Source organism: Schistocerca americana, chromosome 4 (genome assembly GCF_021461395.2).
Source record: "Schistocerca americana isolate TAMUIC-IGC-003095 chromosome 4, iqSchAmer2.1, whole genome shotgun sequence".
NCBI classification, from domain to species: domain Eukaryota; kingdom Metazoa; phylum Arthropoda; class Insecta; order Orthoptera; family Acrididae; genus Schistocerca; species Schistocerca americana.
In genome coordinates, this window is record NC_060122.1 from 532,041,967 (window position 1) to 532,069,104 (window position 27,138).

The window sequence follows — 27,138 nt, forward strand, 5'->3', positions numbered from 1 at the left end:
GTATATATTTTCTCCAATGTGTTCTCTAAAATGGATTCCATCTGACAACCCAACCCACTTATAGGATGCTGATAGTAGTTTCTTCCACTTTGTCCTCTGATTTTAAACCACATATTTCAGTTAATATATTCAGTCCTCACTTCTGGATTTGACCTTGACCTTTTTCAGAATTTTTACAGATGTGCAGGCTATGCAGGATAGGTCACACACTACCCAGTAGCTAGTCCATGTGGAGATCATAAGGTACCTGTACAGTGGTAGACCCAGACCACACAGCGATTGTGCTGTTGACAACTGAGCTTTCACTGTCCAACACTTAGGAGAAGTAGATGTCCGTTCATTGGGGGACTCCATGCAATGGCCATCATGCCAGGTGGCCTGCTGTAGTTGGGCACTCATGGGCAGAGCCCCCATTCTGAGTGGGCAGCATCATGACGGATATTTGATCTCATGAAATGACCTATCAGTCTCTTCATACAGACCTCAATTAAGTGTCAAAAGTTATTTAACACTCTAGGAACTTTCTCTCCTTGACTGTCCCTCAGGAGGAACTCAGATGGAAGTGACTTGTGATAAAGTTATTGTGCTCATTTCCTGGTTGACACCTGGAGCAGCCTTTCTCTTTACAAAATCAATGTTTTTTGTGGAGAATATTGAAAACATACTTGGTAAACTCTCTTGCTATAGCAAACTATGAAGTGGTTCCATTTTAATTAAGGCTGCAAATGCTAACCAGTCCTGGGTGTTAATGTCTTCTAAGTAACATGATGATGTAATTGTTACCATCACTCTCATAAGAACCTCAACATTGGCCACAGATTAATTTTTTGCCGGGACTTCACATTGCAGACAGATAAGGAAATACACTCCTGGAAATGGAAAAAAGAACACATCGACACCGGTGTGTCAGACCCACCATACTTGCTCCGGACACTGCGAGAGGGCTGTACCAGCAATGATCACACGCACGGCACAGCGGACACACCAGGAACCGCGGTGTTGGTCGTCGAATGGCGCTAGCTGCGCAGCATTTGTGCACCGCCGCCGTCAGTGTCAGCCAGTTTGCCGTGGCATAAGGAGCTCCATCGCAGTCTTTAACACTTGTAGCATGCCGCGATAGCGTGGGCGTGAACCGTATGTGCAGTTGACGGACTTTGAGCGAGGGCGTATAGTGGGCATGCGGGAGGCCGGGTGGACGTACCGCCGAATTGCTCAACACGTGGGGCGTGAGGTCTCCACAGTACATCGATGTTGTCACCAGTGGTCGGCGGAAGGTGCACGTGCCCGTCGACCTGGGACCGGACCGCAGCGACGCACGGATGCACGCCAAGACCGTAGGATCCTACGCAGTGCCGTAGGGGACCGCACCGCCACTTCCCAGCAAATTAGGGACACTGTTGCTCCTGGGGTATCGGCGAGGACCATTCGCAACCGTCTCCATGAAGCTGGGCTGTGGTCCCGCACACCGTTAGGCTGTCTTCCGCTCACGCCCCAACATCGTGCAGCCCGCCTCCAGTGGTGTCGCGACAGGCGTGAATGGAGGGACGAATGGAGACGTGTCGTCTTCAGCGATGAGAGTCGCTTCTGCCTTGGTGCCAATGATGGTCGTATGCGTGTTTGGCGCCGTGCAGGTGAGCGCCACAGTCAGGACTGCATACGACCGAGGCACACAAGGCCAACACCCGGCATCATGGTGTGGGGAGCGATCTCCTACACTGGCCGTACACCGCTGTTGATCGTCGAGGGGACACTGAATAGTGCACGGTGCATCCAAACTGTCATCGAACCCATCGTTCTACCATTCCTAGACCGGCAAGGGAACTTGCTGTTCCAACAGGACAATGCACGTCCGCATGTATCCCGTGCCACCCAACGTGCTCTAGAAGGTGTAAGTCAACTACCCTGGCCAGCAAGATCTCCGGATCTGTCCCCCATTGAGCATGTTTGGGACTGGGTGAAGCGTCGTCTCACGCGGTCTGCACGTCCAGCACGAATGCTGGTCCAACTGAGGCGCCAGGTGGAAATGGCATGGCAAGCCATTCCACAGGACTACATCCAGCATCTCTACGATCGTCTCCATGGGAGAATAGCAGCCTGCATTGCTGCGACAGGTGGATATACACTGTACTAGTGCCGACATTGTGCATGCTCTGTTGCCTGTGTCTATGTGCCTGTGGTTCTGTCAGTGTGATCATGTGATGTATCTGACCCCAGGAATGTGTCAATAAAGTTTCCCCTTCCTGGGACAATGAATTCACGGTGTTCTTATTTCAATTTCCAGGAGTGTATATGAACATTTGGAGAGGTGAGGCATCCCCCTTTGTATGTTGAGACCAGCCAGATAACAGGGTAGGGACCAGCACATTAATCCGAGGAGGATTAACTTCCAGAAAAGGTTCAATTCATGTGTTACTGCTGCCTTTTGAAGCCATATTTTCCACCCCCAATGTGGTGCTTTAAATGTCAGTTGTTTTGGGTGTATGTCTTTCTGATGTACATACGACCAAATTTGTGGAGACTGTGGCCGAGCACTTCAATAAAATTCACCATGTGCATTACCTCCTATCTTTGCTAGTTGCTTGTACAGCCATCCTGCCTGATCCCCACAGTATGCTAACCTACTCAAGAATTGGCAAATGCAGTAACTGAAGGTTGCAGATTGTCTGTCATATTTTGTAGCTAGGAAAACTAAGATTGTCTGTGTTCAGTATCTGTGATGTTGACATTCATTACTACTGTAAACAGGTCATCAGCAGTAACTGGTGTATTTACTCAATCAGTATGGAAGTCTGTTAGTAGTGTCAATAAATGGGGGCAATAGACGGTCCCCTTTCATGCTGAAGAAACCACTGCACACACCCAACTGGAGAAGCAGCTTTCTCAATTGTCTACCAGTGACAGGCCTCCCTCTTGAGATCCCTCTCCCTGGAAATTCACATTTCAGAGGCCCGATGCCAGCTGGTAGCTGAGGTAACCACAGACTGTGGATCCCAGAGCTGCCTGTCTTTTGTCCATTCCTACATCCACAGTGACAAGCCTCTCCAGGATCTTGATTGCCAAAAGTGAAAGAGAAGAAAAAGAAATCATAGGAGAAAGCTACTCCAGTGACCTTGGAAGCACCCGATTCCCCTCCACGCCATTGGAATCTAATCCAGTGTTCATTGATTTGATTCTGTTCCCACCATTGAAAGGCAGTGATACTGGTGTGTGACCACCCCTCCTGGCCCCTTCATGCGTAACACCCTCAACGTGATGATCCGATGGAACTGTAATGGATATTACTGTCGCTTACCAGAATTACGACTCATTTCCACTTCTCCTGCTGTCTGAGTTGCTCTTCAAGAAACACGCTTCACTGATGACCGTCCCCTATGCTTCAAAGTTGCTGTGCATTTTGTTGGAAACATACTGGACCTGAAAGGGCATCTGGAGGGGTCAGTATATTGGTTCGGACATACGTCATCCATGAGTGGAGGCCCCTTCATGCCATGTTGTAAGCAACAGTGTTGTGGGTGCAAAAAAACACCAGCAATCACTGTTTGTAATGATTATTTAGTTCACGGCAGGTCACTAACACCCAAGAGACTTTTCGGCTATCAACTTTACAATCTCTTTGCCCAGCCTCTTGGCTCATCCATTCTCTTGCCTCATTATGTGATATGGCCCTGTGCACAGATTCGATTCATAAACAGATGATTAAATGTCAGAAAGTGACTCAACAGTTTCATCTACTCAGGGTCTTCAGTGGTATTTGGCTCAGAGGTATCTTTCCTTCTCAGTGGCAAGATAGTGTCATACTGATCCTTAAGCTGAGCATAAACCCAACGTCCATCAACAACAACTTGGGCAACCAGCATTAGGACATTGTGCAGTCCTGAATTTTGGAACTCTGTTTTGTAGAAAGCTGACTTGGCTGCCCTACATTCAACAGCTAAAAACTAGCTTCATGTGTAAGCTTAATGCTTTCTTCTTACTTCCCACTCCTCTTGGGGGAAGGGGGGGAGGGGGTAGTGCTGCTTCTTTCCTTATCTACCAGGTCCTGGTCTGATCATGATTGGATTGTGATTGCCATGTTTATGACCTTATGGCATCTGTTCCTTTCAATTCTTCAGGCTTATCAGGGTGCTAACATCATTTACACAGACGACTCTAAATGTGTGGATGGGATGGGATATTGTTTTAGATCTCTCGCTGGTGAGGAACAACATTCATTGCTGGGAACTTGTTTGTGGTGGAGCTGACAGCCACTATCGGAGCCCTCCAATTTAGTAAACAGGCCTCCCTTGACTGCGCTTTAATTCATAGTGACTCAGTGAGGAGTCGTCAGTCCTTTGAGTAATGTCACTCTTGTCACACAGTGATATCTGGTATTCATGATTTTCTCTCTGAAATTAACCATGCTGCCTATTCAGTTGTCTGCCCCTCTGGGTTCCATATCATGTGTGTACACAAGGGAATGGATTGGTCAACTGCTTGGGTAGAGAAGCGATTGCTCAACTCATATTCAGTTTGGCAATCCCTGGTGCAGATTTGTGGGTGCAAATAAGGCATCTGTTCACTCGGAGATGGAACATCATCTAGTGGCCCACATTGCACTATCGTGGAGAGTATTGTTGCATGGCAGTGCTCCTTCTGTTCCTCCTGGAGGAATCCACCACCCTATGTCTCCTCTGTATCAGTCATTCCAGACTAACCCATAGTTTTATTTTATGTAATGAGCTACAGTCACATTGTGGTTGTGTAGTCTTACAGACAGTAGCTCGTATCCTAAAGGAACACCCTGTCCTTTTGGCTGTCAATGATAAGCATGGTCTTCCGATCTCTTTTCCTCTCATATTTGCGGGCTTGTGGGCACTTGGTGTGGTACTCCATTTTCTCTGTGAAAGTGATTTTTATTGTCATATTCAGCATTGTGTGTACTTATCAACATAATTAGTTATTTTGGGGGTTTATTGGGACAATGAGACATATCTTCACTTAAAACTTCCGGGCTGATAGGCCGTGGTCGAAGTATAAAACTCTCTCCTGACGTTTCGTCTCCGACTGCGGGAGACATCCTCGGAGGTACAGTGGCGAACTGCTGCAGTACGCCGCTGTACCTCCGAGGGTGTCTCCTGCAGTCGGAGACGAAACGTCAGGAGAGAGTTTTATACTTCGACCACGACCTATCAGCCCGGAAGTTTTAAGTGAAGACAATACCGGCCGTGAAAGCTTATATTGTATGATCAATGAGACATATCTTTTTTACATCTTCTTTTATTCAAATTAGGTGCAAGACAAAATTATAAAATCTGACCATCTGCATGAAAATGGATTAAAAATTGTTGCAATTAGACTGACCAAGCTGTCTCCACCATTTATCATCATACAAGTTTATAATTTAATACAATTCATCACATTATTATAAAATCAATCAGTTAATTTCAGTGTATTGAAGTACTTTTACAAAGTTTTACTATTTCTATTTAAAATTGGTGATACAACATTATTTTATAACAACTCAATTTTTTTTTACAATGGTATAGTTAAACCATTTTTTTTTTTTTTTTTTACATTTTTGTATGATCCAGTCTTAAGTGTAAAGTTGAGGAAAACATAGAATGGAGGAGGAAAACATAAAATCCCCAAAATACAAGCAAAAATGTATGTAGTTTGATATATGATTAAAAATTGTAATCCTCCCCAATACCTTTTATAAAATTTGTATAAGTGAAGGAAATTCCGGTAATAAATTTCATCAGTTCTTAAAAAATTACAACTCTGTAACAGCAAGTAAAAACTTATCAAAAAATTGAAATTGGCATCTGCGTACAGTGTAATTGAGGTATTTTCTGACATGCTATGACCACAAATTATACATTGAAACACGCTTTTTTTGAGAGATCTTTCCTTTGTGCTCACCGAGAAAAAAGCAAAAATTAAACTGAAAACTGAAGTACGTTGAAAGGCACTGGAATCTAACATGTTGGGGATATGCATTTTCTTTCTGTAGCCAATTGAAGTGCAGCATATTCTGGTGACACGAGCACAGTGACCTCTAGTGTATTGCTTGTACATAAAAATTGGTGGGTTCTATTTAAATAAAATAATGACTGTAAATTCGATGCGATGAGACAGACTTTGGCGAATAGGAATTGATCTGGACACAGAAATTTTCAGCAGCTACAAGCTAAAGTGTCTTTAGCTACAAGCTAAAGTGTAAAATAAGCTAAGAGATACAGTAATTTTTATTTTGTACACTGTATGTGTAATTTTTATTTTATGCGCCAATTGAAATAAAGAAGCAAGGAAAAATACAAAATATCACAGCAATTAGACGGTTAAACCATAAGCATAAATGTGGAAATTTGCGTAATGACAAATTTTGTCACCATTGTTGCTATTGTTAAACATTTTTTTTATGAACTGCACTTAATATACTCCAACCCAGCAAAGTGTTATTTTAGACTCAATGATAGAAACAGATTTGTAAAAGTGAGTTTACTTCCACAGTTGGTGTTACAAGGCTATTACAAGTTGGCTTAGTGAATTTCTGTACACTGTGTAAAATGTAATTTTAAGAGTAAGCTCAGGAGCTACAGTTTCACTTCACACCTTCTATCACTGTTGCCAATCTTTACAATCTACAGTATGTGGTGCAAAGTATATACTTGAATAGTGTATGTAGTTGTTACAACTGTGTCATGTCATATTTGAAAACAAAAGCCTTTAAAATGTACTATCATAAAATCCTTGTTCCATTTCCTAAAAAATCTGCTATAGCACTTGATCTGCCCAAAAAGTATGTTTTCAGCACTTCACAAAACGCTTTCACTCCTACCTCCACTTCAGTCATTGAAGGACCACTCCCTGTCTCCACACATCCATCAGGCGAGCTCATTTTACGGCCTAAAATACTCCCTTCACTCTGCCACCAGTTGCAGTGCAAACTGTATGTCATTTGTGCTGCTTATAACTTGTTCAGTCGTATCAAATGTCAATAGGAAGAAAATGAGACAAAGTCAAGTGAGATGTTGAGTAAGAATGTAGAATCGAGGTAAATCTTCCTAGTAAGAAACGTAAAATTGTGGAATTTTCAGCATTGATCTTAGGGGTTTTTCACAGGGTCTGTGAATTTACTGCATAGAATCTCAAAAAAATGTAAAATTGGAGAATGTAAAACTGAAGTTCTGCTTTGTATTTTTACATTAATAATTATCTACATTTCTTTACATATATTTATATTTATACTGGACTTTAATACTTGTTAACATTTGTATTTTACTTGTTTAATGAGTTCTGTCTATGTATAATTCAGTCTTGTTAAACAACATTAATTTATATAAAAATTACAGAATTACATCACATAAAAGAACAAACTGCAGTGATTTCCCTAAATCACTCCAGGCAAATGCCGGGATGGTTCCTCTGAAAGGGCACGGCCGACTTCCTTCCCCATCCTTCCCTAATCCGATGAGACCGATGACCACGCTGTCTGGTCTCCTTCCCCAAACCAACCAACAAACTGCACAATACCAAAGTATTATTATACTGGAACTTCCTGCCAGGTTGAAAGTGTGTTCTGGACCGAGATCTTTGCCTTTCGCGGGCAAGTGCTCTACCGAGTGAGCTACCCAAGCAAGGCTCACGACATGTCCTCACAGCTATACTTCTGCCATTACCTCGTCTCCTACCTTCCAAACTTCACAGAAGCTCTCTTGTGAAACTTGATTCTGGAAACATCCCCCAGACTGTGGCAAAGCCATGTCTCCGCAACAACATTTCTTGTAGGAGCACTAGTACTGCAAGTTTCACGGGAGAGCTTCTGTGAAGTTTGAAAGGTAGGTGAAGTTTGAAAGGTAGGAGACAAGGTGCTGGTCAAAGTAAAGCTGTGAGGACGGGTCATGAGTCATGGTTGGGTAGTTCAGTTGGTAGAGCACTTGCCCATGAATGAGCTACCTGAAAAATCACTCCAAATCAGTGCAAAATCATTTCTCTACTTTGTAAAACCAGTGTTGTCAATAACACACATAGGGGTATTACACAATACATATTATGTTGGACAATTCACCTACTACCAACTGTGTCAGTTACATCTCAAACTGCAAATGGAATCTGCTTATGTGCAAGGCATATCGGAAGCCAGCATGCACATGTGTTTCTACAGGTGCTCTAAATTTATACAGCTGCTGTCAGTTTAACCTTACTTTTGAAAAAAAAATATATGCCCCATGTAATTGGAACAGGAAGCTGATGTAATGTTTTCCAGGTAAAAGAGGCCGCAGTTTGAATGACCTGTGTCCATCTGGAGAACCACTAAAAATAACCAACACACCACGTCCATTTCTTTGTGGTTTATCACCTGGAAAGCCACAGTGTCCACCATTATACCAGTGTATGGTTAACACCGGTAAGCATACCCCATAAAGTAATTGTTAAAACACGAAGTTAAACGCTTTGGTATGATCACGAGTTGTTCCTACAGAAGAGCAAAATATATATTTTTATGTTTACTAAGCTTTCATTGCTAATGTTTATTTAATATTGCCACAGGTCATGATTATGGTGTGTGTTGTCCAGCATCTTTCAGTCTCCAAAAACCTGGCTCTTGCCCAATTTGGGACCAAAATGACCCAAATAATTCTATAACATGTGGAATGAAATGTAATTATGACTTGGAATGCCCATCAATGCAGAAATGTTGTGAGACGGATGTTTGTGGTAAACACTGTAGTCAGCCACAGGATGTGACAGGCAAGTCATGTTTTTCTTAACTGGCAGTGTCTTTTTCTGTCTTGTATGCTGTCAGAAATAATGTTAGTCACTGTTCTCATTTTTTATATATAAATATTTATTTTGCATAATATATGATTTTTTTTAGTTTGCCTTCAGCAAAAATTGCTTGCTGAACTACTGTCCATGAATGAGAAAGAAGGAAAAGGATATATCCCACAATGTTCAGAGAGTACTGGAGAATTCGAAGCAAAGCAGTGTAGTAGGAATGGACTGGTTTGTTGGTGTGTTGATTCCAAAGGAGACAAGATATCTGGAACAATGGGGCCTGGAGCTAAAGTCAATTGTGAAAAAGTGTCACGAAGTTTGTACTGATACTACTTAATTGCTAACTTTGTATTGTTATTTACATATTTCTGTCTGGATAAATTACAATAAGCATAAATTTTTACAGCAAGAGGAACAGGGCGCAGTACATCTCCATCATGTGATCTCAATATCTGTGCACAAGTGTGCGAATATGGGTTTAAAACTGGAGATGATGGATGCCGAACATGTGAATGTGATAACCCATGTGAAGGATTCACATGTGGTGATGGAGAAGAATGTGTTGCTGTCAAGGATGACTCATGCACAGATTTCTTGTGTCCTACCTTACCTGTTTGTAAGTGTGAAAATTGTTGACTTTTTAGTGATGTGAAATATTTCATGAAATAATAATAAGAATCAATTATAAACATTATTTTTGTGCAGTAACTTATAGGATAAAAGATTCATAATATTGTCCGTGTACAATCAGCAACAACTAATGATAATGTTTATACTGGTTCAATAAAAATTAAATTAAAAAGAAGAAAGATTAGAGTTTAATTTCTCATTGGTGATGAGCTTATTGGAGACTATGTTCAAGTTCAGATTGGATGAGGATAGAGAATAAAATAGGCTTCATTTTCAAAGAAACTGTCGTAGTTTTCATTCTAAGCAAGTTAGTAAATCTAACATTCTAAGCAATTCAGGAAATCTAAGGGAAACATGAATCTTGATGCCCTGACCAAGATTTGAACCCTGTACTTCCATATGCAACGCCAGTACCTTAAGTACTGTACCACGTCACCTAGTCAAACTAAAAGATCATACTAATACACTGAAGATTTTTTTTAATTTCATTGTTATGAAACAAGAATTTCCTAAAACAATTAGTTTGAAGATTTTGTATGGTTAGTATAGATTTAGAGAAAGAGAACAATTTTACCAGGCTAATTGATGGTTGGAACAAGCAGGAAGTGTTGGCATAAATTCTATGTGTGCTATTATAGAGTAGAGGTACACTCAACAGCATAAAAATGGTGGTGGCTTAATTTTTAATTGCTTGCCATGTTACGCAGGAGCCAATCACATTACAAAATGTTCAGTACTGCTCTTACAAGTGAAGGACACTTGTAATTGTTCATGTAGTTGCGGAAGATACACATTTTTGACACTCAGTATGAAGCACACATGCCTAAACAAACTCAACAAAAATCTGCTCGGTACCCTTCCTAAGACCTCAGATGTTGAAAAGGCACTTAAGGTCAGGTGGGATGAAGGGCAGAGCATCAGTAAGAAATACCTAACTATCATAGTACTTAGTATATTGACTTTGTGATTCAGTGAAGTAGTCAACAGGTTGGCAAGCAACTACTTATTGGTATGATTCATATTAAATCCCACATTCATCATTTATTTTTTGTTTTAGTGTGTTAATTTTTTCAAGTAACAGAAAACACAAAATTAAAAGGACAGACAGTTCGAAGTTGTTATTAAGATTTTTTCAGCCATCGAAAGAGAGCAGTACATGATTTCAATAACACTTAATAGTCTGCTTCAATGACCATATGTAAGAAACAGAGTCTACGAAATAAGTAATAAACCTCTCATTTTCTGCCACCACCTCTCAGCAACTAGGCTGAAATTCCAAAAATCCTTCTGGGTTCTTGTTGCAGGCTCAGGCCGGTTTCCTCATGTGGGCTCAGGCCAGTTTTCTCCTGTATGTCTCTTTTTCTCATTCGTATATTCACAATAGAAATTAGGTCTGGTTCAGAAGGAGGTTTGTTGAGAAAAAATCCCAGTCTGTTCTGCAAACCTGTACTCCACTATAGCTGACGTGTTTGGAGACTGATTCTACTGGAACAGATTAATCCTTCAGGATACAATTGTCACTCTGAAGGAATCGTAACATTACTCGTAACATGAGTATGCTAAGCAACATGAAGTCTGCCAGCTGTACTGTGATGCATCCAAAGTCCACAGCAACACAACCATTTCCGAACTGCCACAGACACAACCACTGTGAGATGTCTAGCAATTATATTTGGGTTCGAAATGCACACCAAGCAGACCATGTACTTGTACTGGACCATAGTTTGCCATGAAAAGTACTGATACGGCCTCTGTCTGTCAGAAAATATTACACCTCACTGGTTTTAGTAGATATTTTCATCATCAAACACTGATTGGTGGAGTTGATGATCACCATAGAGCTTCCTCTTCATTGCTGCACATTCGCTTTATAGTCCAGTTGCCTGAAGCCAACAATGAATCGTGTCAACCGATCTGGGAAATGCAACAGCATATTTCAATTGCACTGCATTTGGAAAAGAATTTTGGAGTTATTTGTTTTGTGACACCTCTCTAAATTCTAAAATTTTGTGAGTTCTACAGCCTGCCCTAGCAAATGACTTTCCCCTCACAGTCACACCTAGATACAGGGTGTGTACGACCCGCAACAACCGGGAAATCCGGGAAAAACCCGGGAATTTTTTCATCTGGGAGAAAACCAGGAAAAACCTGGGAATTTTTCGGAATTCTGGGAAATATTCATTGTTTTAGCTTTCAGTCAATTTTTTGTAATTTTGACTGGTAAGACTGTTACTGTATCCTGCTACTGTAGAATTATACTGCAGCAATAAAATATAAACAAGAGGGGAAATAATAAAACTTCAGTGGCAAAGGAAATACGCCCTTTACAGCTACAAAACACCATGCACACACAAGGGTTTGCAAACAGCAGAAATATGTCAAAGGCTTTAGGGCAAAGACTATGTAACACTTTGTAACAATAAATGTCTTTCTATGACCGTGACGTCACAACTGTTTACATTAGGTTCGTTTGACGAGTTGCCAGCGGGCTCATAAGCATGCGCAGTTGACTCGCGTATGAGCAATGCCTTCTCCCCGCTTCCCGCTACTTGAAGTGTGGCTGTTAGCTGTATCAACAGTAGCAGCAAGCAGCCAGATGCTAATGAGAAAAATTTTTCTCGCTCATGCACAGAGTTGTCTGATTTGTAATGGGGAGGAGGTTAGTCTCCTCCTGACCCCTGTTTGCGTTAAGTGATTTCACTGTTTCCTCTTTATTTACAGCTCCCACATCAAATGATAACAAAATGGATTACTGTGACAGGGAGCTATGAAGTGAATTATAATACATTCACATAATTACGGAGGACAAAAATATATTATTAGTTTCAGTTTTCTGATTTTATTTCCAAGTTATTAGCAGTCAAGCATTAATTGCCTTGCAGAAAAATGAAGTTATTTTTGTGTTTGCTAAAGAAATTTGGCTTTGTTAAACTTTCCACTGAGGCAATCAATTTATTTGAAATGCAGTGTTTTGTTCCACAGTATTGGCTAGTTCCAACTGTTCGCTGAATTTCAAGTGCGCATTTTCATTTACTGCCATGTATGGCATTATGCCATAATAAAGAACCAGATATGAGATAATAAAGTTCTAGTACTCCAAGAAAATTTACATCCCAAAAACCACACTGAAAAGCTTAATATCAGATGGGACCTACTTCATTGTGAATCTGGAAAAAAACCAGTGTGCACTTCAAGCCGAATTATGCATTTCAGTATAGTGTATGAAATTTCGATGCTCTTGGAGTATCCTCTTACGTCCTGTTTCTTTTGTGGTGTAATGTAAGCTCCCTTAGTGCTTTATACATACACTCCTGGAAATTGAAATAAGAACACCGTGAATTCATTGTCCCAGGAAGGGGAAACTTTATTGACACATTCCTGGGGTCAGATACATCACATGATCACACTGACAGAACCACAGGCACATAGACACAGGCAACAGAGCATGCACAATGTCGGCACTAGTACAGTGTATATCCACCTTCTGCAGCAATGCAGGCTGCTATTCTCCCATGGAGACGATCATAGAGATGCTGGATGTAATCCTGTGGAACGGCTTGCCATGCCATTTCCACCTGGCGCCTCAGTTGGACCAGCGTTCGTGCTGGACGTGCAGACCGCGTGAGACGACGCTTCATCCAGTCCCAAACATGCTCAATGGGGGACAGATCCGGAGATCTTGCTGGCCAGGGTAGTTGACTTACACCTTCTAGAGCACGTTGGGTAGCACGGGATACATGCGGACGTGCATTGTCCTGTTGGAACAGCAAGTTCCCTTGCCGGTCTAGGAATGGTAGAACGATGGGTTCGATGACGGTTTGGATGTACCGTGCACTATTCAGTGTCCCCTCGACGATCACCAGTGGTGTACGGCCAGTGTAGGAGATCGCTCCCCACACCATGATGCCGGGTGTTGGCCCTGTGTGCCTCGGTCGTATGCGGTCCTGATTGTGGCGCTCACCTGCATGGCGCCAAACACGCATACGACCATCATTGGCACCAAGGCAGAAGCGACTCTCATCGCTGAAGACGACACGTCTCCATTCGTCCCTCCATTCACGCCTGTCGCGACACCACTGGAGGCGGGCTGCACGATGTTGGGGCGTGAGCGGAAGATGGCCTAACGGTGTGCGGGACCGTAGCCCAGCTTCACGGAGACGGTTGCGAATGGTCCTCGCTGATACCCCAGGAGCAACAGTGTCCCTAATTTGCTGGGAAGTGGCGGTGCGGTCCCCTACGGCACTGCATAGGATCCTACGGTCTTGGCGTGCATCCGTGCGTCGCTGCGGTCCGGTCCCAGGTCGACGGGCACGTGCACCTTCCGCCGACCACTGGCGACAACATCGATGTACTGCGGAGACCTCACGCCCCACGTGTTGAGCAATTCGGTGGTACGTCCACCCGGCCTCCCGCATGCCCACTATACGCCCTCGCTCAAAGTCCGTCAACTGCACATACGGTTCACGTCCACGCTGTCGCGGCATGCTACCAGTGTTAAAGACTGCGATGGAGCTCCGTATGCCACGGCAAACTGGCTGACACTGACGGCGGCGGTGCACAAATGCTGCGCAGCTAGCGCCATTCGACGGCCAACACCACGGTTCCTGGTGTGTCCGCTGTGCCGTGCGTGTGATCATTGCTTGTACAGCCCTCTCGCAGTGTCCGGAGCAAGTATGGTGGGTCTGACACACCGGTGTCAATGTGTTCTTTTTTCCATTTCCAGGAGTGTATGAACATCCGGGCTTCTTACACCACTGTAACTGCGCACATGTAATAATGCCTGTTTTCTGGTGCTTTCTGGCAACCGTTAAATCAAACCAATTTCTAACAGTCTCAGGATAGTATTATGAACGGTGGTTCGAAAAGTAAAGTTCTTTTTATGCAAGATGAATTACGTTACATGTGAGAAAGTGGTATGAATTTCTTAAATCACAGAGCATTTAAAACTGGACACTTTGAGGACCGGCCACTTACAAGAATTTCGAGCCCAAAAGACCGGACATTTATGTCATTACTTTAAATGTACTGGCACACTTGTGTGATGTGTCTTAAAGTATAACATACACAAAAAAAGATCAATATTACATGTGAAAGCTTAGCTTTTCTTGTAGCTATATTATGTATATTATTGTAAACCATTAACTTTTCCTCTTTGCATGTTCGCACTACATGACAGTGATCTTGCTATTGGCTGACTATAACACGCATTCTATGCTCTGAATATCTGCTAGATCACATGGCTTGAGATATGATTGGCTTACAAAAGGACATCGCAGTCTCGATTTCAACGCTCCAGAAGCTAACGTGCTACAATTCAAATTTATACTTTCATAACACAAAAATATGCAGCGTATGTTGCTGAACATCAAAGGTTTTTCCAAAACTTCTCTCCTTTTTTTTCATCAAAATTCTCCCCTGTCTTTTTTTCCCCAGAAAGTTCTATGCCAGTGTGTAAAACATTAACCATTCAAAGGATTGACAAGTTTTACAGTTCCAAAGGAAAAATCTACGGAAAACCCACAGTCATTTAGCAAGGAAAAAGTGTATTTTCGCCCAGGAAAAAGTATATTTTTTAAACAGGATATCTGGGAAAAATCCGGGAGATTTTTTTCCTTTTCCATGTATACACCCTGAGAAACTCTCCAAAGCAATGATACTATAGTGGGCACCTACCAATAGGAATGTCTTTTCCTCCACTACCATTACTTGCCTACCGTGGCTGTCGTTCAGGATACCAGTCTGTCACCGAAACAAAAATTCCTTCATATGTTGTGGTGGTGAATGGTTGAGGCAGGAGGTGTGAAAGTGCTTAACTTCTCATCTGTGAACCAGTCCTTCCAACGAGGACCCAAACTGCCACCCAGTTACTATTCGAGGGCAAATGTGGTGAGTCGGTCTTGTGCTTTGCTTAGCAGTGGATAACTTGTGACTGCCAGAGCTTTCCTAACAGGACCAGTCACAGATTGCGCATAGCATCCTTTATAACATCCCAGAGTAAATTTGCAGAGCCTGCCATCCAATTCCAGAGGCCATTAATTCCATGTGCAGGAACATATGTAAGCCTCCGGTATGATTTATTGCTTCATACCAGTGCTGAGCATCCACATGGACTGTCCCATTTAGTTCTCACTGCATCTCTCTTATTTTAATTCATTGTTTCCCACAGCTTCTGTGTTGAAAAATGAATTTAACATGTGTTTATTTCTGTGAAGGGACTGACGAACTAAGAAACTTGGCCATGAAAATCACACCTCAAATTTGAGTACTGATCATTTTTTCTCCAAATGTTATCATTTATGTAGTATGTGTACTAGTTTGTCTGACCTAATAAATGGCTTTTGTGAGCAAAAATTCATCTCCACACCTTTTAGTTGCTTCACTAGATATGAATGTTTCACATCTCTTCCTGCCTTCTCCTTCCAGTTCCCTTAAGCTCCCCCTTTCAGTATTGGTGAGTGTGTTGTGCAGTGAAACGCTTATGGCACTGCACTGTGCTTCCGCTCTGGGTTACCCAGAAATCAAGCACCCTCCTTCTACTGTTCCCATTCCTTTCGTGTTCCACACGGTGTACCTTCATGGTCTCTGAGCTGCACCATAAGCTCTGTGCGGTGTTTAGTCATTGTTTCCGTCCTTCTCCTGCACTCATCAGTCATGCAGAGCTTCTTCCCAGGTTCCTATATTTGACACCTGTGACCCACACCTGTTCTTTTCTTCTGCTGAGGTGATCTTCGCTGGGTCTAGAATTACAAGTGACACAACAGAGTTTGCTCATATCATTGCTAAACTTGAACCTGGGGTCATCCATCCGCAGTCTGGCAGCTTCTGTAAATTAAAAGAGCACTGAATGGTGCGATTGGTGTGCAACTAGAATTTGATAACACAGCCATTGTTTCACTTTTTGGTATCTTTGTAAGCCCTTTCTGTGAACTTCAGCCTCCATAACGCTGCACAAACTTACCTATGCTTCTTACACCAAAACCTCCAGATGTCAGACACTCTGATCAGTACCAAATGTCATGTATCCATAGAGTATGAACCAAAACACTGATCAGTTCGTGCTGTGTGCTGTTGTACAGTAGAACATGTGTAAATGGTAATTAATAGTGACATTAGAACTACAGAGTGTAGGAAAAGTGTATCTGTGAGCTGCGAATGATGAGATCTCTGGAAGTAAGTTGGTAGAGCATCAGATTGTCATACTAAAGGTCCCGAGTTTGAAACCCACTGTTGGCAAAAAAATTTTTAACAGTTTACAGTGAAATTGTTATAGGGGAGATTGAAAGTAGCAAACTTATAAGAGTACATTTGTATACATAGATGTGGTGTGATCTATACAAATGTACACTATAGGTTTACTACTTTCATCTAATGAAATGAAAGCAGACTGCCAAAAGAACAGTGCTACAAACTCCAAAATGGCCTTTTAGATGTCAGAAAAATGTTCTCCCATATAATGATTTCGCATGTAAACTGTTAAAAAAAAATGCCACCAGTGGTTTCCGTACTCAGGACCTTTAGTATGGCTATCTAACGCTCCACCACCTCACCTACCAATGATCTTCGCATTTGGACCTCACAGACATGGTTTTCCTGTACTCTGTAATTCTGGTGTTACTTTTAATTCACATTTACGCATCTTCTACTGGATGACAACACACAGCATGAACTAAATCAGTGGTTTGGTTGATACTCTGTCGACATGCAATTTTTCGTGAGATCTGGAGGTTTAGGAGTTAGATGATGCCCTCCACAGTGCTCCTGGCTGTTTTGCTTACCTGGACGATATTCTTGTTTGCTCTTGGTATATGGCCAAACACCATGAGCACCTCAGTGAGATTTTTGCTTGCCTGGAAAGAGCATGGATCTTTTTTAATCTAGAAAAAATGTTTTTAGGGTAGCTGAGTTTGAATTCTTATGGCATATTGTTTCTGCTTCCGTCTTGCAACTCCTACTCAAAGACCGTGCAGTCTTAGAATTTCCATCTGCCACAGGCTAATATGGAGCTTCATAGATTCCTAGGCATGGCTAATTTGTTTTCATCACTCCCTTAAAAACATGGCCTCTATTCAGGAACTTTCCACTGCCCCTCTGCAAGGTGCCCAAAGCTCAAATGAAGGCTAACAAATCTATGACGTGGCCCCCACCTATGAATGCTTGTTTTGAAAGCACTAAGGGTGACCTTACCAATACGGACTCCTAGCATCCCCCCCCCCCCTCCCCCCCCCACATCCTTCCCACCCCCATCCCTTTGCCCCCCTTGCTGTTGTCACTGACGCCAGCCAATCCATGATCTGTGTGGTCCGTCAACAGTGCATTTGGGGCACTTGGCAGCCACTGTCCTTTTCAACCAAGCTATCTGAGCCCCAGAGCAGATTTGCTGTTTATGATCAAGAATTGCTCGCCATCTAAGTGGCAGTGAATTTCTTCCATTGAGGAATGCCCTTCAGCATCTGCACTGGCCACTGCCCTCTTACCCCCCTGCGGGTTCAGGGGTAAGAATAGGCCCGCGGTATTCCTGCCTGTCGTAAGAGGCGACTAAAAGGAGTCTCCAATGTTTCAGCCTTAATGTGATGGTCCCCTATGGTGTTTGACCAATACATTTCCAAATTTTCTGTTAGTGCGTACCATTTGGAGAAGGACACCTTACGTGGTGCATTCTATATCCATCTTGCCTTAAGATATGGCACATTCGTTATTGTCATGGAGTTGGACTTACACTGAGCTTCCGGCCACATTGGCTGCAGTGTGTTCCGTGTAGCATACCTTCCCTCCATTGTGCACTTCCATCTTTGCTCCCTATATACGAGGGCCGTTCAGAAAGTAACCTCCGGTTGATTTAAAAAAATACACCAAGTTAAATAAAAATATTTTAATATATACATCTTACAACTACATCTTTGCACTATTTTTCTACATAGTCTCCATAGCGATTGAGGCACTTGTCGTATCTCTTCACAAGCTTTGAAATTCCTTCTGCATAAAAATCACCCGCTTGTGCCGGGAGCCAGCCTGTGACCGCATCTTTGAGCTCTTCGTCGTCATCAAACCGCTGTGACCCGAGCTATTTCTTCAAATGCATGAAGAGGTGATAATCACTTGGCGCCAGGTCTGGGCTGTAAGGTGGATGGTTGATAATGTCCCACTTGAAGGACTCAAGAAGGGCCGTTGTTCTGCGAGCAGAGTGAGGACGGGCGTTATCGTGCAAAAAAACAATACCGGAAGTCAGCATACCACGGCGTTTGTTCTGTATAGCCCGTCGTAACTTTTTTATTGTTTCACAGTACACGTCTTGATTAATGGTCGTACCACGTTCCATGAATTCAACCAACAACACCCCTTTGGCATCCCAAAACACCGTTGCCATCAGTTTTCTGGCAGAAAAATCTTGCGAGGCTTTTCTTGGTTTGGTAGGCGAATTTGAATGTGCCCACATCTTTGATTGTTCTTTTGTCTCAGGGTTCACGTACTTAATCCAGGTTTCGTCACCGGTCACGATTCTGTTTAACAATGGTTCTCCTTCGTCCTCATAACGTGACAGAAAGTCTAATGCAGAGGCCATTCTTTGAGTTTTGTGGTGGTCGGTAAGAATTTTGGGCACCCATCGTGCACAGAACTTACGGTAACCCAATCTTGCTGTCACTATCTCGTACAAGAGAGTCTTAGAAATCTGTGGAAAACCAGTAGACAACTCCGACATTGAGAAACGTCGATTTTCACGAACTTTTGCATCAACTGTCTGAACGAGTTCGTCAGTCACCAATGATGGTCTACCACTTCTCTCTTCATCATGAACGTTTTCTCGTCCACTTTTAAATAAACGTACCCATTCACGGACAACTCCTTCACTCATAACTCTTGGTCCGTACACGGCACAAAGCTCACGATGAATAGCTGCTGCAGAATATCCTTTGGCTGTAAAAAACCTTATGACAGCACGCACTTCACATTTGGCGGGGTTTTCTATTGCAGCACACATTTCAAACTGCCACAAAAACTAAACTAGCGCAGGTACGATGTTCACTCGACCACGGCTTGATGCCGACTGACCTGTTGAGTGCGTGAACGCACAGATGGCGTCGCTACTCCCCCCACAACCCGCACTGTGACCAATCGGAGGTTACTTTCTGAACCGCCCTCGTACATGGATATTCGACACCTGACAACCAGCATGGCAGCAAGTCTGTTGTGGTGGGGTCGTCATGTACCCTCTTGGTGGTAGCCCCCTGACTACACAGGGATCGCACTGCTGATGCCTGAGCTGCAACCTCCCCACATATGCCGAGGAGTAGATGCCTATCCCTCTGGGGCATCAGGACTCCCAGCAAAGGCCATCCTGCCAGGTGGTCTTTGCTGTGGCTGGGTGGTGCCCGTGGGGAGAGCCCCTGGTCGGAGTGGGTGGCATCAGGGTGGATGACCCGCAATGAAGCGTGGTACATCATCTCTCGCTGGTGGGCCTCCACTAGCAGTCTCTAAGTGATCGAGGTCTAACCTCAACGGGAAGAAATATGATCCGAGATCATTTCCCTCCCTGGCCACTCCATCAGAGGAAAGAATGGCTAAAGACGGCAGTGCAGATTATTCACTCCAATACCTCGTCTGTACGCGAGTTGATTGTGAATCATTTATGTCGACGAAGCCTCAGTTTTCTGTGGAGCATTTAGAGGACAAGTTCGGGGAGGTGGAGGGCTTGTCCAAAATGCGCTCTGGGTCAGTTCTAATCAAAACAGCATCCTCTGCCCAGTCTCAGAGGTTGCTTGCTTGTGACAAGTTGGGGGATGTTTCAGTTACCATCACGCCCCATAAGAGTTTAAACATGGTCCAGGGTATTATATTCCACAAGGATCTTCTTCTGCAGTCAGACGATGAACTAGTCGCCAACCTCGAATGACGAGGTGTTCACTTCGTCCGGCGCGTCCATCGGGGTCCGAGGGATAATCAGGTAGCCACCGGTGCCTTCATCTTGGCCTTCGAGGGTGATGTCTTACCCGAAAAGGTCAAGGTGATGGTTTACCTTTGTGATGTGAAGCCATATGTCCCTCCTCTGATGCGGTGTTTTAAATGCTGGAAGTTTGGGCATATGTCTCCCGTGTCTTCACATACAGTTGGCTCTATGATCTGTCGGGATCCACCTGCCCGCTTGATTGTGGGGGGCAATTCACTCTCTGTTGCTCCTGTTGCGTCTTCTTCAGGAGCAACACCCCCCCCCCCCCCCCCCAACCATTGGGGGCATCAGTTCCCCCTTCCTAGCCAGAGAAGCGTAAAACTTCTTCGGCTCCTCTCGCCAGGATGGGGTCCCTTGGGGACCTCCCTTCGCAAGTTGTTCAGACCAGTGGAAAAGCGGATACCTGCAAGTGGCTGAAACAACCACCGGTCGCTGGTCGTAGGGCCTCACGGTCGTCGTCCGTCCCTGAGACTGACCCAGGGAAGCCCTCCCAGCCAGATCCAGCGAAGGCACAGCGCAAGAAACAGAAGAAGAAAAAGGTTCCCAAGAATCCCGACATTGTGGTGGCACCCGTCCCACTGCTTCCTACAAGCTCAGCGTCTGAGGATGAGGTCGAGATTCTGGCATCTTCTGAAAACCTGGATCTCGCCAGTTCCTCAGATGCAATGGATGTCACTCGCGCGGGTACTGAATCTATGGCAGCAAGTGACCCAGCGGCGTAATCTGCCTCCCCAGTCCTTTCACGCCTTTCTCAGCCATGGACAATACCATCCTTTAGTGGATTTGCAGCGGTTTCTTCCACCATCTAGCTGAGCTCCGATAACTTCTCAGCCTTCACCCTTTCCTCTGTATTGCTCTACAAGAAACTTGGTTTTCGGCAATGCGACCCCCCTCCCTCCCTGGCTTTTGGGATTATTATAGGAACCGGGCAGCTTATGAAAGGGTATCTGGTGGCGTCTGCATCTGTGCCCTTCACAGCGAGTCTGTCCCTCTACAAACACCTTTAGAGGATGTTGCTGTTCGGGTGTGGATGCCACAGGCTGTTACTCTCTGCAATCTTTATCTTCCACTGGATGGTGATGACCCGCAGCATGTCCTGGCTGTGCTGATTGCCCAATTGCCGCCACCTTTCGTGTTACTAGGCGACTTCAACACCCATAACCCTCTGTGGGGTGGGTCAGTGGCAACAGGCCGAGGTGCCACCGTTGAGAATGTATTGACAGAGCTCGACCTTTCCATTTTAAATGATGGTGCCTCACACATTTCAGTGTGGCGCATGGCACGTATTCCGCCATCGGCCTTTCGATCTGCAGCCCTAGCCTCTTACCATCTGTTCAGTGGACTGTGCATGACGACCTGTGTGGTAGTGACCACTTTCTGATCTTTCTGTCACTGCCACAGCATCACTCTTCTGGGCACCCTTGCAGATGGGCTCTGAATAACGCTGACTGGGACTTGTTCTCCTCCACTGCCACCATTGTGCCTCTTTCTAATGAAGCCATTGATGGGGTGGTTCACTCGGTCACCACCAGCATCGTTACTGCCACAGAATCTGGCATTCCCCGTTCTTCTGAGCCCCCTTGGCGGAGGACTGTGCCTATGTGGTCGCCTGCGATCACCAAGGCGATTAAAGATCGCAGGCGGGTGCTCCAGCGTCACAAGCGGCATCCCTCATTAGAAAACCCCATCGCCTTTAAAAGGCTCTGTGCGCGGGCCCACTGCATCATTTGCCAACACAAGCAGGAATGCTGGGAACGGTATGTCTCCACCATTGGCTTCCATATCTCTCCATCGCAGGTTTGGGCCACGCTTAGGCACCTCTATGGCTATCGGACCCCTGTCAGCGTCCCTGCCCTCTCACTGAATGGAGCAGTTTGTACTGACTCCGCCATCATTGCAAACCGGTTAGCAGGCCATTTTGCTCTCAGTTCCGCTTCTGTGAATTACCCACTGGCCTTCCGCGCCATTAAAGAGCAGTTGGAACGTCGGAGCCTTTCATTTCACACCCGCCATCATGAATCCTACAATGTTCCATTCAGTGAGTGGGAATTCCACACTGCCCTAGCCGCTTGCCCTTATATAGCTCCCGGGCCAGATCGCATCCACTGTCAGATGCTGAAACACCTCTCAGTGGACTGCCAGCAACCCCTCCTCGACCTTTACAACCGTATCTGGGTCGAGGGTGAGTTTCTGTCGCAATGGCAGGAAAGCATTGTTATCCCCCTTTTGAAACCTGGCAAGAACCCATTGGAGATGGATAGTTACCGTCCCATTAGCCTCACCAATGTTCTTTGCAAGTTGCTCGAACGCATGGTGGGTACTCGAGTCTTGGGGCCTTCTTGCTCCATCTCAGGGTGGGTTCCGTAAAGGCAGCTCTGCCACCGACAATATGGTGAGCCTGGAGTCAGCCATCCGTACGGCGTTTGTCCGCCGTCAGCACCTCGTGGCTGTCTTTTTTGACATGCGAAAGGCGTACGATACCACATGGCGCCATCACATCCTCTCTATGCTTCATGGTTGGGGTCTTCGGGGTCCGCTGCCGATTTTCATATGAAATTTTCTGTCGCATCGTACCTTCCGCATGCAAGTCGTGGCCTCCCATAGTTCCCCCCGAGTTCAGCAGAATGGGGTACCACAGGGGTCTGTCTTAAGTATCTGCCTGTTTTTAATTGCAATTAACGGGCTCGCTGTGGCAGTGGGAACGTCTGCCACAGCTTCCTTGTATGCTGACAACTTCTGCCTCTACTATAGCTCCATTGGCATTGCAGCTGCTGAACGTCAGCTGCAGGGCGCTATCCGCAAGGTGCAGTCTTGGGCTGTAGCGCATGGCTTCCAGTTTTTGGCTGCCAAGACCTGCGTTATACATTTCTGCCAGCGACGCACTGTTCACCCTGAGCCACGGCTTTATCTTGCGGACGACCTTCTTGCTGTGGTGGAGGCAATTCAGTTTCTGCGTGTGGTTTTTGATGCCCGGTTGACTTGGCTCCCACATATTCGGCAGCTTAAACAGATGTGTTGGCGGCATCTTAATGGTCTGTGATGCTTGAGCCACACCAGCTGGGGCACCGACCGATCTACCCTCTTACGGCTCTACCAGGCGTTAATCCAGTCCCGTCTGGATTATGGGAGCCTGGCTTATGGTTCAGTATCCCCTTCTGCATTGCGGGTACTGGACCCAATCCTTCACAGTGGGATCCAACTTACCATTGGAGCTTTTCGGACCAGCCCTGTGAACAGCATACTTCTGGAGGTAGGTGTCCCTCCATTGCAGTTATGGCACCAACGTTTACTGGCTGCTTATGCTGCACATGTTTGTAGCTTGCCCGGGCATCCTAATTATCGTCTCCTGTTCCCTCAGTCAGTTGTCCATCTCCCAGAACGCCAGCCTCGGTCGGGTTGTACGATCGCGGTCCGCGTCAAAGAGCTGCTCTCCAGGCTTGGGGTTTTCCCTCTTCCACCCCCTTTCCAGACCCCCCTGCGTACACCCCCGTGGCGTGTGCCCCGCCCTTGCCTTCGGCTCGAATTGCCACAGGGCCCGAAGGACTCAGTCCCACCAGAGGCCTTCCACCACCGCTTTCTTTCCTTCCTTGCCATTTATCAGGGCTCTCGCATTGTTTACACCGACGGTTCAATGGTTGCTGGCCGTGTCGGTTATGCTCTCACTCTATGGTACCATTAAGGACAACGCTCATTGCCGGCTGGCCGCAGCATTTTCACAGCTGAGCTGGTCGCCATCTTTCGTGCCCTGCTCAGGTGCCATGCTCAGGTGAGTCCTTCATTATCTGTAGCGACTCCCTGAGCAGTTTACGAGCTGTCGACCAGTGCTTCCCTCGCTCTCGTCTGGTGATGGCTGTCCAGGAGTCCCTTCATACTCTTGCCCGTTGGGGCCGCTCAGTGGTCTTTGTGTGGACCCCTGGTCATGTCGGCATCCCGGGCAATGAACATGTTGACTATCTGGCCAAACAGGCCACCAGCGAACAAACTCTGGAGATTGGCCTCCCGGAGACTGATTTGCGAGCAGTCATACGCCTCAAAGTTTTCACGCTTTGGGACGCTGAATGACGCAATCTGACCACACCCGATAAACTCCATGCTATCAAGGAGACGATGACTGTGTGGTGGTCATCCATGCGAGCCACTCGCAGGGACTCACTTGTCCTTTATGGCTCTGCATTGGCCACACCCGGCTGACGCACAGATATTTACTGCGCCGTGAAGACCTGCCTCTATGTCGCTGTGGGGCGGCTTTGACAGTGGTCCACATTTTGTTGACCTGTCCCCTTTTAGCTGTGCTCAGGCAGACATTTGTGCTGCCTGATACGCTCCCTGCCCTTTTAACAGATGACACTGCCGTGGCAGGCTTAGTTTTGTGTTTTATTCGGGCAGGGGGCTTTTATCACTTAATCTAAGTGTTTGTCTTTTTTTGTGTTGAGTCTGGCCTTTGGCCTACAATTTTAGACTCAGTTTTTAATGTGTTTGTCGGTAGTTGCCTTTTCCTTTTTTGTCTCTATGGTCGGACAACCACTGTCACACTCTGTGTGATTTTAATTCGTTTTGTCTGATCTCTGTGTGAGTCTTTCTTGTCCTGTGTCGTCTGTTGTCGTCTCCATTATTCATTTTTATTCTGTGTGGGTGTTTGCAGTTCTGGAAAAAGGGACCGATGACCACTGCAGTCTGCTCCCTTTAGTCTCACAAACCAACCAACCAACCACTGCCCTCTTACGACAGGGTTATGTCATAAAGGCAGCACCCAAATTTGCTCCAACAGTTCCACCAGCAACAGTACATGACTCCGTTATCTACCATTGTACACCACATAGTCAGCATCAGTAATATCAACACGAAGTGCATAAGCTGGTCCTGTGCCCTCAGCCTCATTAGATTATGAGTCCCTCGCAAAAGCCCAGTCCACTAACTCCATGCTATGTCAGCAGCCGAATTCCAACCTTGTCCACCAGCTCCACAAGGTCCCTGGCACTGACCTGCTTGTTTTGTGCAATCTCCTTTCCAACTCCACAGACACCAATAGCTCCAAAGACTGCATCTGCCCCTACCTTCTTCCACCCACTCCCTCTGTGCCTTCAGCAAACCAGCTTTCAACTGCGTGCATGGATTGGCACATTTGGGTACCTGCTACCTTCATCCAGTAATGTTTTCTCTGGTACAGCATCCAACAGGACTATTGTATTTGGATTCGTGTCTTCATCCTGTGCCAGCATGCTAAACTGGGCATCATATTAATGCACCTGTTGCCTCATTTCTCCCTGTCAAGCCCTGATTCTTCCATGTACACAAAGATATCGTTGGCCTCCTGCCGTCCTCAGACCATTTTGCACACTGGCTGGAAGCCATCCCAGTCCCGGACATTTTTGCGGAAATGGTTGCCAAGGAATTTATCAACGCCTGGGTTTCGCATTTTGGCTGTCCCAACCGCTAAACATTGAACCACTGTTGCCAGTTCACTTCCTGTTTATTCAGAACCCTGTTGAAAACCTGGAACACATTCATTCATTTTACTGATAGCTACCATCCTGCAGCCAATGGCATGGTGGAATGTATCCACCATATGTTAAAATCTGTCCTTGCCTACTATGGCATTAAATGGTCCGTCACCCTGCCACTGGGCCTGTTATGTTTGTGGGTGGCTGACAAGGCCAACTTGGATTCATCCACCGCGGGCCTTGTATACGGGCAACCCCTAGCCCTACCAGGTGACTTTTATCAAGCCGCAGCCTCACCCTTGCTTCTACCTGTGTTCCAGTTTACATTCAGCAGATCTGAGATTGCGTGGCCCAGCTATTACCAAACCTTCCACGGTGCCATGGCAAGTGCAAGACTATTATACACTGCAACCTTGCATCATGCACTCACATGATGCTATGCATCAACATCTGCTAGCCTCCACTTTGCCCTCAGTACTCCAGTCTTCACCTCGTATCACAATGAAATGACAAAGTAGTTACCATGCATCTCCATGACACCCCTTCAGTTGTGTTCATCGACAGATTAAAGCTAGCTTACGTGCTCACTCTTGACGATATCTTTATGTTGCCGATAGTTGAGGTCTCCTTGCCCACCACTAGTGCTGCTGATGTTACCACTGGTGCTGCCCTCAACACTTCCAGCGCCACCCTGGACACCAACAGCACTGCTCCTGATGGCGCCCCCACCAGCTACTTTGAACCACCAGGCAGTGCCTGGGACCCAAACACAGCCACCTCACTCCACACAGCTACCACTCCCTCCTGCTCCTGCTTCTTAGAGCACACGGAGCCTGACATCAAACACACGACACCCAATACTGAGCCTGACACTGAGCTCCCACCACCAGTCGGAGTGTCAGGCGCCGCTCCTCCAGCAGCCTTGTGAGCCAACTCCAAAACTCAGCCCCCAACACCTCAGAATCGACACCAGCACTCTCGCTGGTTCCTGCACACTCCAACGTGCTACACATGCTGGTGCTGGCGACAAAGTGCGTGACTGTCCTTGCCTTTCTTGTGAGTACCTACCGTCCCCCACCTCTCCCATTCCGTGCTCAGCAAGAGTGCACCACATTGCAGCTCCTCGTGCCGTGTGATGCTCCCTCTGCATCCATTGCTGTGCCATACAGCACTTTTTCCAAGTTGCAGTGCTAGCTAAATCACTGCCCACCAGGCATGCCATCAGCTCTATGGTACAGCATGCTGTCATGCCAGTCACACATCGTGTGTTCTGGACTGCCACCACGCACAGCCTGTCGCCCGGGTCACATTCCACAACACCCCACCTGCCTGGGGCTGAGGAGCTGCCCACTGCTGTTATGTGCT

General features: G+C 45.6%; 1 protein-coding gene across 2 annotated transcripts in view; it reads left to right on the forward strand.

Moving 5' to 3' along the window:
* Positions 1-27,138, forward strand: part of LOC124612716 (balbiani ring protein 3-like) — a 249,852-nt gene that overhangs the window by 150,926 nt on the left and 71,788 nt on the right. For both annotated transcript variants that reach the window (XM_047141072.1, XM_047141073.1), the window contains 4 exons: positions 8,249-8,389; positions 8,533-8,733; positions 8,861-9,076; positions 9,167-9,376. In XM_047141072.1, the coding sequence (XP_046997028.1) occupies positions 8,249-8,389; positions 8,533-8,733; positions 8,861-9,076; positions 9,167-9,376 (768 nt within the window). The remainder of the gene's footprint in view (positions 1-8,248; positions 8,390-8,532; positions 8,734-8,860; positions 9,077-9,166; positions 9,377-27,138) is intronic.